We start from the raw sequence: 13,777 nt of genomic DNA, 5'->3' as shown, positions 1-13,777 counted from the left end.
TAGCATATAAGGGACCTAGAACAGATAGGATCTACACTTTTAGAAGGTTCTTCCAGAGCTATTCGGGGAGAATTAAGACTAGATTTCCCTCTAGTGTCAAGTAAATTTCGTTGTATATGTATACTATGTACGCACATACAATGACAATATATAATAATAAAAAAATTAAATAAAAAATAAATTTTTAAAGCCAATACTTCTGTTCCCTACAAATAACTGATTTATAATTTAATATTACAACTTTTATAGCATACCACCCTCCTCTACTAGTTATTGCCAGGGCTTCTTTTGTCATAGAACGCGCGGAATGGCGTTCCGGCACCTTTTTTCAACGGAATTTGTGGAACTAAAAAAAGTTCAGTCAGACCTTCCAACTTCTTGCGGAAAAAAAAATCTCACAAGGAGTTGGAAGGTCTGACTGAACTTTTTTTAGTCCCACAAACTGCAGCAGAAGAGAAACACGTGAGAGCTAGAAAGCAGGTTAGCTAAGAAATGCTTTTAGGAAGAGGGAGGAGCTGCACCGGGAGGAGAAGCGGCAGGAAATGGGGCTGCCATTTCCAGGGAGACGTGGGGCAATGCAGGGCAGCAAGCAAGTGCTGTTCTCTGCTCTGCATCCCTGCGCAGAGCTGCTGTGTTCTCTGTTCTCCATGAGACAGGCAACAAAGGAGTGGTGGAGGGAGGCGGTGGCATGGCGCAAGCCACAGGAGAGTTGGTGGAGGACAAGGAGGCGGCTGCTGTGCCCGGGCAGGTGATCTGCGAGGCAAAGTTTAAAGAAAGCCCCTCCAGTGGCGCACAGTGGCAGCGGAGCTGTTCACCGTCACTCCCCCGGCTCCGAAATGGTGGAGGGGGACTGGGCCTACCCCGCCCATCCCATCCACCTTAGCATGGCAGTCCGGCTCGGGAGGGGAGTGAAAGGTTGCCGATCAAGGAATGGAATGGCGGGGGAGGGGTGAGTTCTGGCACCTTTTTTCTTACAAAAAAAGCACTGGTTATTGCCATATATATTTGTAGATCAGCCAAAGATTTTAGATGCCGAAATACATAAAAAATTTAGTTTGGCTTATGTGAGAATGGGCTTATCTGTTAGTATACATGATAAATTTTTCCTTTTAACTTTTAAAAGTACCCATATATCCCGTATATACTTATGAGCAAGTACACCCCTTAATTTTTAAGCAAGATATCATGAAAAATATGCCATTTATGCATAAGCCAATTTTGAAAATTAAAACATACAAACATCTAGAGGGTCAGCTTATCTGAAAATGGAACATTTTTCATTTATTATACAAATGTTTACAGCTTCCCAACTCACTAACAGCGATTCTACAGTATGTGGCTTACAAGATTAACATTTTAAATTGTGTTTAATTTTTAAAAAACCTTTTTAACATTTTTATTTTTTAAAATCTTTATCATTAAAATGTTGTTGGCATTTAAATTTTTATAGTATTTTGGTTAAAAATTTAAGGGTCAGCTTATCTACAAATTGGCTTATACACAAGTATATACAGTAATTCTATCACACCTAAATTAATTTAGAAAACTACCCAACTCTTCGTCTCCAAACCATTTGGTTTTAATTAGTTCTAATTAGTAACTCATGAAATATTTACAATACTTTATCCTTGAAGGTTCAGTTGTCTGTGACTCTGGGCAGTTAACAAAGATTCAAACAAAAGTCCAGTGGCCATACCAGAGTAGAACTAAAACAAAAATCCAGACAATTCTATCATATCATTCAATCTTCTCCCTGGTAGGTAGCCCAAAAGGACGAGGGAAGGGTCCTGTCTTGAAGGTGAAACTGGATGGGCAGGTGAACGAGGTAGCATTGTTACTGCTTCAGGAGTGAGGACAGGATTGCAGAAATAGCTTCTTTTGTATCCCAGGCAATTTCACTTCAAGCTAAATAAGGAAACAATTAGTGCTTCTAATTTACCAAAAAGAACTTTATTTACAAGAAAGTCTGTACACTATTCTTACATAAAAATATATAAAATCAAAATAGAAAATACAAAAGTGTTAAAATGTATACAAACACTTTTTAAAAACATGACTTCTGGAAAATCTCAAACTTTCATTTCTTGAAGAGTGTACATTCACTTAAAAATCATTATACAAAATAATTATCAAGGCTATTAAAAAGTACACAGTTTTCTACTGAATAGCTCGGCAACTAGCTTTAAAAGAATTCAGTTCACAGATAATTTAAGAACAAATTTCAACTCATGCATTGTATGCAAAATTGCATTAAGAGAAAGGTAGCTTTGTGCAACTCACTTTTCTTACTTCTTGCTGTAGCTTTCTATTCCCCCTAAAGATCTTTCCACCGAGTATCAAAGTTACTGAATATTACTAACTACATCTTGGAGAGTTGCAGTGTGAAGTGGAAAATTCAACAGAGAAAGATTCTCAATAAGGGCAATTCTCCTAACACACAGTCCATTATATTCAGTAGATTAAGCCATGGCCGAGGCCATTTGTTTTATTTTGTTTTCTGAAGAAGAGAAGGAAAAGGTTTGTTGCATGAACCAGCCTTGACTTAACCATATAGGATACAGTCCTTTATTAAGCAACAGAAATTTGCAATATTAAAAAATGTTTAGTTCCATAAACTTTCAAGAAGCATCAGTTACTAAAATCTAAACCAGTTATTAAGGTATTTTGCTACACCAAAGACAATATTATGACCACCTCTATTTCTATAAAGGAAATTTATTAAAAATTGCCCACAGTGTAATTCATTTATTTCCAAATCATAGAATACCAGGTGAAAAAAGTTGGATATTAAATGGAATTCAATTGATATTTAATTCACCTTTGTAAGCTGTAGATGGCTGAGCTTCTGAAGTCTACAAAAAACAGCAATCTGAATCTCCATTGTCAGCTTGTACATGCTCATTTGGAACACTAGAAAACCACACTGGCATACTGTTTAATATACATCCCTGTGTATTTAAATTGGTTAAAAATATGGGTTGTAATGAGGAACTTTGACCAGCACATTTTTCAAGTGCTCAGTATCACATAGAGCCTGAATATTTTCCAGTAAAGGTAGTCCTGTTTAACAACTGCCTTGTTTGTTTCCTCACACTTACAACTGTTGCAACGTCCCACAATTACAGTATGTGATTGCCATTTGCTGGCTTCCAACAACTAGAGTCAATGGAGAAAGCCAGCAATAAATCTGCAAGTTACAATCACACAATATTTGCAGAATAGCTACAGGTGATTCACTTAATGACTGTGGTGGAAATGAGGTTGTGAGCCCCTCATGATCATACGATGTCTTGCATAATGACTGCAATGTTTAGCAACAGATATGGTTGTTACGCAAGGACTACCTGTACATTCATTTGTATTTTATATTTAATAAGCTGACTTTCTTTTAATAATAATTATTACTAATGCATATATTTTCTTTATTAATACATGCCTTTTTTCAATCTATACATAATACTAATATATGTTTCAGATATTTGACTTAAAGATGAAAGATATAACCAGAGGGCTGGCATGGTGTCTGACATGGCCCAATTGAAATATCGTGCTATGAAATACAAGTCTGATGCTCTGTGGCTCCAAAACTTCTTCAAGCAAGGCTTTACATTCTGAAATCCAGTTTACCATGGTTGCCTTAAAATTAGTCCAAATTGTTCTGCTTTGTTTTAATAATTCATCTATGAGAAAAAACTAAAACTAAAACATTGCAAGCACACATTTCACCTCACTACACATATTTACAACTCAGACCTCCCTTTGGCAATATATACCACTGATCCTACTAGACCAGGGGTGTCAAACTGCCAGTCCATGGGCCGGTTGCATCATGAGGAGGCCACACCCACCCCAGCTCCGGCAATGTGAAAAGTCGTGATACGTCGCGACATGTCATGTGATGTGGCAAGTTTGACACCCGTGTACTAGACTATACTTCCAAATAAGTGTGCTTAGGGTTAAAGTTTAAATTCAGTCATTTGGATTAAACTCTTTTAAGTCTGGCTGTTTTAGACTGTAATTCTCACGATTTCCATTCCAGTAATTAGAGATGATAGAAACTAGAGTCCAAAATACTAGATGACATTTGTCAAGTTTGTGTTAACCATAGTTTAATTATCTGGAATGAGGCTATTTATATACGGGCATGAGCACATTTCCCATCCTCCTATGTACTTTATTAAGTTACCACAGGATCAATTATGTTAAATTTAAATCAGGGTAGTCATCTGCAGCAATAGAGCTAAATTTGGACAATATAATTGTTAAAAAAAATGTTACAGTTTCCTATTGCTTTGTTAGGGTAAACACTGATAGTATAAGCAAGTAAATTTCACGTAAGTATCAAAGATTTTGCTTTTAAGAAAACTTCCTCTAAAAGGAACAAAGAACTTCCTTGCTCTGTCCTGGATTGTGGCAACTATCTATCATTTAAACTAACAATAATTTGCATTTTTCAAACATATAGATGTGCAGTAGTGACAAACTACGGAGACTTTAAAGTAAGAAGACTGATTTCATCACTCCACCAGAAAGAAAGAAAACACGGCACAGAAGCCAAGGCTCATTATTGCCTGTTATGTACATGAAATATGATCATATATCTAATTTTAATTAAATTAGTGGAAATTTAGTTGTCCTGTCCTCAGTCATTTACTTCTTTGTTCTTACTTTGCCCACCGTTTGGCAGGCTATCCTGGGACAGCAACTGAAAGGGGCAAACATGTTCTTTGGCTTGAAAAAAAATTGTGCATCCTGATTGCTATTATAAAAAGATGTTGAAACTCTAGAAAGAGTGCAAAGAAGAGCACCAAAGATGATCAGGGGACTGTAGGCTGAAAACATATGAAGAATAGTTGTAGGAATTTGCATATGTCTAGTTTAATGAAAAGAAAGGCTAGGAGTGACATGATAGCAGTGTTCCAATATCTCAGGGGCTGCCACAAAGAAGAGGACGTCAATTAAGCACCTGAAGGCAGGACAAGAAGCAAAGGATGGAAACTAATCAAGGACAGAAGCAATCTAGAACTAAGGAGAAACTTCCTGACAATTAGAACAATTAACCAGGGGAATAAGTTGCTTCCAGAAGTTGTAGGTATTCCAACACTGGAAGTTTTAAAGAAGAGATTGGATAATCATTTGTCTGAGTATAGAGTTTCCTGCCTGACCAGGGGGTTGGAGTAGAAGACCTCCAGGATCCCCTCCAACTCTGCTATTCTGATTTAAAGTATGATTTAAGTGTTACATTTGCTTGTTACATCAACATCAATATTGTCCCCTAGGAATTCAGAGCAACATATACAGCATTATTCTCCAATTTAATTCCCTCTACAACAACTCTTTTGAGGCTAACAACTAGCCCAAAGTCATCCAGGGACTTTCTATACTAATCCCACTATTATATAACCGAAATGATACTAAATATTTATCTTCCAATTTTTGTAATTGCCTCAAGATTAAGATTAACTTTCTATTTGAAAGTAAATCCTTTTGAGAGTACTAGAATATTATCTTTAGAACTAAATCCAGGAAAACTTTCTGCTGATTACACATTCATAAGAAGGCATTGTTTATATAGGAATAGGGCTATTTGTACTCATTATTAAAAGTAATTAAATTTTCAGAGTTCAAGGCAACTCAGCTTCCATCAGAGAAATTGAATCAGAGACTTAACTAAGCAACACTGTGGGTTCTGTGAAAACGCAGAGCACACAATTCCTCTCCCAAACCACTGAAAAATCTTATCTGGACATCCTTGTCTTCTAAAATTCCAACAAACTGTGATCCCACTTTCAATATATCTTGAAGGTCTAATCTTGAATGTAAGAACTCTTTATCTTTTAACATCATAAAAGCTGAAATTCATAGGAAACTGGATTCTACTTTTAAAGTGGGTTCTACTCTTTTTAAGTGCTCTGGTAGAATCAGAGCACAGATGTTGGATATAAACTATGATATAAAACAAGATTTCAGAAAGCAAGACTAATGGGAAGACCAATGGTAGCTTAAATATGCCTTCAAAGTACATATAAGATTAGAAGAATACAATTTAATGAATATTATGTTTTTGTCTAGCAGTGAAAAATTGGCTCAATAGTTAATTCCCTGCAATATACATAAAAAACATTTCAGTTTCACCATTTGAAGGCATTATTTATAAAAAATCGAGAGCACCACATTAAAAAATTCACAGTGAAAAGTATAGGTTATAAAATAACAGAAAATGAATCATTTACCAAAAGAATTGAGTGCAGCTTTTCACCTGTATCGATATCAATACAGAGATGAGTGAGGCTATCAGTGTCTTTGTGTCAACTGACACTTACCTTTCCAATCAATTCCTGCCTTTTAAAAAACATTACAGGTAGTTCTTGACCTACAACCATTCATTTAATGACCAAAGTTACAATGACACTGAAAAAAGTGACTTATGACCAGTTCTCACACTTATGACCATTGCAACATCCCCACAGTCACCCAATAAAACTTCAGGTGCTTGGCAACTAGCCTGTATTTATGAGGGTTGCAGTGACCCAGGGTCCCGGGACTGTCATTTGCAAGTCAATGAGGGAAGCCAAATTTGCTTAACAAGTACATGATTCACTTAACTGTAGCAATTCATTTAACAAGCATGGCAAAAAAGGTCATAAAATGGGACATGACTTACTTAACAACTGCCTTGCCCAGTAGCGGAAATGTTGGGTTCAATTGTGGCTGTAAGTCAAGGGCTACCTGTATTTGCTTTTTAAAGCAGCAAATAAAGCAAACTCTTAAACAGAATTTACATGCGTTTGTGAGATTTTTCACTAAATTACAGTACAAATGTTAATAATGCAGTATTTATAGATAAACCAAAATGCATGTGCACTCTGCTCTCTCTCCCCCCTCTCTTTGTATATATAGTAAGATGACCTAAAAATATACACATTCTATTTAACATTTAGTTCACATTCATTTACTGTCTCAAAAGAAATAAACTTCCAATAATCTATAATTCATTCTGCTATCCACAACATTTTAAGAATTAGTAAGATAGAATGAGGAAGAAGAGAGTGGCATACTACTATCCTCCTATTTTTTTTCTCGTATTTCTTCCCTCGGATTACATAGGACTCAAATACATACATTTACATTTCTCTTGTAAAACCAATAATCTCAAAATAAGAACCAAAAATATGCATATATTTCTAAACTTTACAGCCTAAGGCTATTGTAATTGATAGAATAAACAACCACAACATAAATTGTAGAAGTTGTTGCACTGGAATATTTGAAAAAGTGAGATAAGAAACAAAGTTTAGTTGAAAAATAGGATCTTGGCATCCATAAGTTTGTGCTAGTCCATATTTGGAAAACAAGCAATACTTGGGAAAAGTCCATTTGGCACTATGCACTGAATAAAAATCCTTGAAGGAATATCAAATGACACTTGGTTAAAATGACTGCTCAAGGTATACTGCCATGTATCAAATTATACTTTTTTAAATAATAAAGTATGCTTTGTCTGATTATTGGTAAAAACCAGCAGGTGCACACAAATGGATTTTTTCCCCAAACCCAGCTGAGTGCACATATTAAAAAGGGTATGTTCATCTAAAGAAAAGAATGTACAGTTGGTCATTTTTTTTATCAGGCCTGCTTATGATTCAGCACATACCATAATAATGTGTACTATGTAAATTATTTTAGTTAATACACAGTAGTGTTCCCAGCTTTAAAAAAAAGTGTTTCCTATGTAGTTCTGAAACCCCAACTTTGTTCATCTTGACCCAAACTAATTTTTAAAAAGTTACAATTTTAGTCAGGGTACAGTAAATATTTTTGGTAATGCTAAATACTCACTTGCAATTAGGCCAGGCAGCTCAATAGATCTTCATATTTAAGAAAATGGTTAGTTAATGCCCAAATATTGGATTCAGAGGAAGTCTCTATCTCCATAGGAGCCTATAATCTTTAAGCTCTGCATCTGAACTTCCCTGAGGCATCAACTTGTTTGTTTTTGGAATAAAAATGGACGATTGATTAGATGTAATTTGTTGAAATAAACATTTTCCAATGATCCATATCAGTATCAGTTTCTATATCTATTTCCCCTGCTCGGAACCTGGACAAATTATCAAAAGTAAAAGCAGCACTTGAATATTCGTCAAATGGTGTAAGTTGCTTTACAGCAAGCAACACGCTTCACCATTCTCTGATCCATCTAATCCAATACTTATTGGCAATGGTTGATTTTTTTCCCCTAGCCTTAGCTGGAGATGCTGGAATTTAACTTGGAATCTCCTGCACACAAACCATGTTCTTTTCCACTGTGCAGGATATTTTTGCCCCTGCAGATTTTGGCTAATGCATCAGGTCAAAATAATAAACTGTTTTCTGAAATAATAGGTAGTTTCTCTCTTGTCACTCTTTCCTATCTATCTATAAATCTATCTATATATTTAATCAAATAGCGTCTCAATGCATTTGAAAATAGACTAGCACAAATACCTGTAAGATTGGGATGCCATATTCTAGCACTAGACGAAATAAAGAACAAAAAAATATGGCTCATTGTATTAAATACACATCCAGTTTTTGTTCTTTTTGATTGTTCTTTTTTAATTTTTTAGAAGAGGGAAAGGATAGAAATCCTAGGCTATGAACTTTTCGCTATCATTCCATTTTTATTTTTGTTCTAAGAATTGTTTTATTGTATTACAATAAACTAATACTACGCTTCATTAAAAGGCTTTAATCTGACACATGTAAGTAGAAATGTTTGATGTTTTCTGGCAGACCACACATAAATACTCAAAATTTATTTTCACTATATTTTGCATTTCTCAAAAAGCTACATCTTTTAAAAAAACCTTGCAAAGAAAAAATAAGTGGCCCTAGAAACAAGAATTTCCGTCATGCCTGCTACTTAACTACACATTGTAGATTTAAGACTGATTAGTCTAGGATCAATTTTTCAAGTATTTCTGCTATTTATCAGTCTGACTATAGCACCTTATTGCACATTGTTTGAGAAATGTATCATTCTTATGGGAACCAGAATCGTCGTCGGCATCTCACTGACCTAAACCCTGGTAAAATCACTTTCCCTTTTCGATACAAATCCTCCTTGATTCCTGTGTTCATCCTCTGCACCAGCAGTTTCTCATAAAGCAAAGGGTGATAAGCCCCCAAGGTACAAGCTGCATCATGGTAGAGTTCATGGTAGTGGCAAAGATCAGTTTGTCGGATGGAGGGAATATATTCGTAGACGTGGACTTCACTGCACATGGACATCATGATGAAAATCCCTAAAAATGAAGTACATACATAACTGCAGTTTCGCCACAGACTGTAATATGCACTTACAATATCAACTCAATGACTATGGAGATTCTGTCATCCAGATCATAATTGTCCCAAATATGCTTCTTCATGAGGGAATTAGACTTTCTTGTTTTTCTGTGAAGACATTTTGCTTCTCATCCAAGAAGCTTCTTCAGCTCTGACTGGATGGTGGGGAATGGAAGGATTAATACTCCTTGCAGACAGCTGGTCATTTGCATTCTTTTAGAGAGTCATTGAGGCCACTTGAGGTTTATCTGTGTCATCAGGGTCACCTGATTAGTGCAAATGGGTGTGGAGCCTTCTTGGAGTTGTTGAAAGAACTTTATTGTAGACTGGAGATAGATGACGTACGTTGCTCAGTTTGTGTCTGAGTGTTTTATCCTTGGGGTGGGCAAGGTTCTGCCTTAGTGTATTCTTGGGTTTGAAGTGTGTACGTATGTTGTGTTGGCTGAAGATCCTCCTGAGCTTTTCCGATAATCCTGCACCATATGGAATGACTATGCTTCTTCCTTTATTTTCTTCTTTGTCTGTTATGGAGGAGTTCATGCTGGGTCTTTTTTGGGATTTGATGAAGGTCCACTTGGGAGAGCTGCAAGTTCTGAGAGCTTCTTTGATGTATTTTAGTTCTTTTTCTTTCCCATCTTTGCTGGTAGGCAGATCTTCCTATCTCCAGTCTACAACACAGTCCTATCAGCAGTTCCAAGAAGGCTCCACACCCATTTGCACTACTTAGTGACCTTGAGGACACAGATAAACCTCCAGATGGCTCAACCACTCTCTAAAGGAATACAAATGACCAGCTGCCTGCAAGGAGTATAAATCCTTCCATTCTCCACCATCCAGCCAGAGCTGAACAAGATTCGTGGATGAGAAGTGAAACGTCTTCAAAGAAAAACAAGGAAGTCCAGTTGCCTTGTGAAAAAGCATCTTTGGGATAATATCAAATCCCTTTTTCTTTTCATGGCTGCATATACAAATGTCAAATCAAACATTTCTAAATGGAATTGGCTTTCACAAACTTAAGGTAAAAACATTTTACCATACCTATTACTAATACATAGTTTGGTTACCAGGACAAAATCATGCTCCAACCCAGTTATAATAGCAACTATCAGAAACCAGAGTCACCAACACATCTGGGTGATGCTAACTTTGGGAGCATGAAGTACTATATAAGCATAAAAATAACATAACTGTTTATTAGAATGAAAAGTAAAATATGATATTAAATTCTGTGCTACAAAATAAGCATAATCATTTGATTTGTTAAAACAAATGTAGCAAATCTCTGCATTATTTTTAATCAACAAGGCATTTGATTTTCTCATCTGACTTTAAAAATAAACATGATCCAGTAAAATGTTGAACTTTTGAAAAGGACATAATGCTCCCATTGCATGCACTGTTTTTGTATAGGCATTTCTTTCAAATACCTATAAATCTTCTGACTAAAGAAGTCTCCGATTTACAACTGGTCGCTTAGCTTTCAAAGTTATTTTCTATTTTTATTTTATTAAACAAAAGTTAAAATAAAAAACTCCAAAAATTTTAAAAAACAACAAAAAACACAAAACAAACAAGACATTTAAAAAGTGCATTAAAAAAAACCACAAACTCATATACACATATTATCCTCCCTAGTTGAATACTGATAAATATATTACAACAATATTGGTTTCCACCCCTTCCACCACTCAAATTTTTTAAAAACTATTAATTCTATTTGCAGATTAGTAACCTGTGATCTATCTACTGTATTAATGACAAAACAGTTAACAGGTAAAAAAATAATAAAAAAGCAAAATTAAAACTTAAAAATCCTCTGTGAATGAACTGTTATTGTAATAAATTTGTAGAAACTTTACCACTGCTTCTTATCTATCCCAAATCTCCTGCTTAGCTTTCAAAGTTATGATGGACCTTTTCAGAGGTACTTATGACTCAATTCCAAACTTTCAATGGCTGCCCAATCTGATGGTCACATGACCACATTTTGAGTGCTTGGCAATTGGACTGCATTTATGGCAATTTTCAGAGTCCCATGCAGTGGTGGGATTCGGCCAGTTTGCAGCACTTCGGCAGAACCGGTAGCTAATTTTTCATTGCCAAGGCCCAGAATGGACTTCCAGAAGCAGCATCCACACAGAGAACCGGTTGTTCACATATTTGAATCCCACCATTGGTCCTATGGTCATGCAACTGTGTTTTTTGATGTTTCTGCAGAAAAGCAGCCCATAACCAACAATTGGTTTGCTTAACCGCTGCAAAAAAGATTGTAAAATTAGGTTGGCTACAGGGTGACCCTCTCTACAAATATCACAACCTATGACTGAAATGGGCAGGCTCCATTACAGTTGTAACGTGAGGACTACTTGTATGTAAACAATTATGCTTTGAATTTAAACTATGATAAAAACAAAGATATGGAAAAATAAAGTTTAACCCATCTGTTTATAATCCAGCTGGATATCAGTACATGGAAAAGTGTCTGAATTGCCTTATCTTTAAGAATGCAGCAACATTTGCTGACAGTGAATAGCAATAGCATTTAGACTTATATACCGCTTCACAGTGCTTTACAGCCCTCTCTAAGCGGTTTACAGAGTCAGCATATTGCCCCCAATAATCTGGTCCTCATTTTACCGACCTCAGAAGGATAGAAGGCTGAGTCAACGTTGAACTGGTGAGAATCAAACTGCCAAACTGCTGGCAGCACAACTGCTCCTTTTTCTTCCAATATTTTTTTTATTTTTATTAACAAAATTAAAATACAAACTCAAAAACAGAAAAAAAGCAAGAACAAAGCAAAGCTAAAAAGACATTAAAAAGTGCATAAAAAACAACAACACATATACATGGATTGTCCTTCATAATTGAATAGTGATAACTATATTTCAAGAATAATAACATTTCCTGACAGTGAATGCAACTTGTTAACAGCTGCTCCTTTCTGTAGCAGCTCAGCTAGTGGACATATCCACTTTATGACAGCTGATGTAAGAACTTTGGAAGTGCCATTCTGGTCGGACCTCTGGCCCATCTAACCCAGTAATATCTTCACATGGTAGCTAACCAATTGCCCAATGACGCCCATGTCATTCATTCATTCATTCAGAATATAGGCAATAGTGATTCGACAGGTTCCATACTCAGAGGACCAATTCTTTTGGGCTTCTTGGATGAACTCTAGATGAATGGATTGACTTCCAAGGCTTTCTTGGTTCCTCCTTATGTTCCAGGAATGATGGCTATGAAAATTGTATAGACTAGAGGACCTCCGAGGGCTACCTGGATCTTGCTTTAATTAGCCTATCTACTTTAAGATGACAATGTTTCAGGGTGAGATTTTGTTGCCAAGGCTTTAGATTGGCTAAGATGCCCGGGGGGGGGGGGGGGGGGGATTCAGGGACCAACATCATAGCCTGAAAATATCTGGAGGCTGCAGAAAGGCAATTCTTTTGTTTAAGGGGTTTTCCACACTGCAGACTTAAGATGCTCGAGTCCCATGTGTAAACTAGCTAGAAATAAAACTGGTTTAAGAAACCCCTTTCTGGATTTCAATTCCTTCCCCAGCTTTGTAATCAGAGCTTCAAAGTGATTTTCTGCTTTTTTTACTTTTATAATATCATCAGAGCTGTAAGACAGAGTTATGGGGGAGTGCACACTCATGTATCTGCTTATGTAAACAAACTAAGGGTCTCCTAGCTACAGTATGTTAAAAATAAAGCGAGGAAAAACTTCACAAGGAGGTCTTTATGTGCTGAAGGTTCAATTCCAGAAGACCAAAGTATGATAAGGAGGCTCTGAAGGCTACTTCTTTTTCACTGCTACTACAACAATAGGCCTGGACCTCTGACCTTCTTAGTCATCACATAGTATCTCTTCCAGATGAGAAGAGGGCTGCTGCTGCTTTTCATGGCTCTGCTGGTATGGACCAAGGTGATTACTGAAATGTTTTTCATCTCATTCATATACTGATTCAACATACAATTTAGCAAAAAAAAAAAAAAAATCAGTAGAGTCCCCACCACTGGAAGTTGTTAAATGTAGCCACCTGTTAAGCATGCATTTAATCCTGTTTGGACTATGATAATCTTTCAATGTATGCCTTATGTCAGAGGTCCCAACCTCCAGGTCCATGGACCGGCACCATTCTGCGGCATGTCAGAAACTGGGCCACACAAAGAAGCAAAGCCCCACGGGATGCAGGAAGCATTTGAAACCACGCCCCCTCCAGTCCGCAGAAAAACTTCTCTCCACGGAACCAGTCCCTGGTGCCCAAAAGATTGGGGGTCGCTGCCTTGTGTGATTCCTTTAACATATATGTAACCATTGAATATTTTCAGGCAGATTATCTTTCTCTCTTTCTCTCTCTCTCTGAGAAGATTTAATAATAATAATAATAATAATAATTTAATTTGTACCCCGCCCTTCTCCTCATAGGACTCAGGGT

General features: G+C 36.5%; 1 protein-coding gene across 1 annotated transcript in view; it reads right to left on the bottom strand.

Moving 5' to 3' along the window:
• Window positions 1–9,024: 9,024 nt before the first annotated feature.
• Window positions 9,025–13,777, bottom strand: part of ST6GAL2 (ST6 beta-galactoside alpha-2,6-sialyltransferase 2) — a 25,318-nt gene continuing 20,565 nt past the window's right edge. Inside the window, exon 7 of the mRNA XM_015817493.1 lies at window positions 9,025–9,310. Coding sequence (XP_015672979.1) covers window positions 9,025–9,310 — 286 coding nt within the window. The remainder of the gene's footprint in view (window positions 9,311–13,777) is intronic.

This window comes from Protobothrops mucrosquamatus, unplaced genomic scaffold, assembly GCF_001527695.2.
Source record: "Protobothrops mucrosquamatus isolate PMUCROS unplaced genomic scaffold, P.Mucros_1.0 scaffold595, whole genome shotgun sequence".
NCBI lineage: Eukaryota > Metazoa > Chordata > Lepidosauria > Squamata > Viperidae > Protobothrops > Protobothrops mucrosquamatus.
The sequence above is the reverse complement of the archived record's forward strand: the minus strand, read 5'-3'. Positions and strand labels throughout refer to the sequence as shown.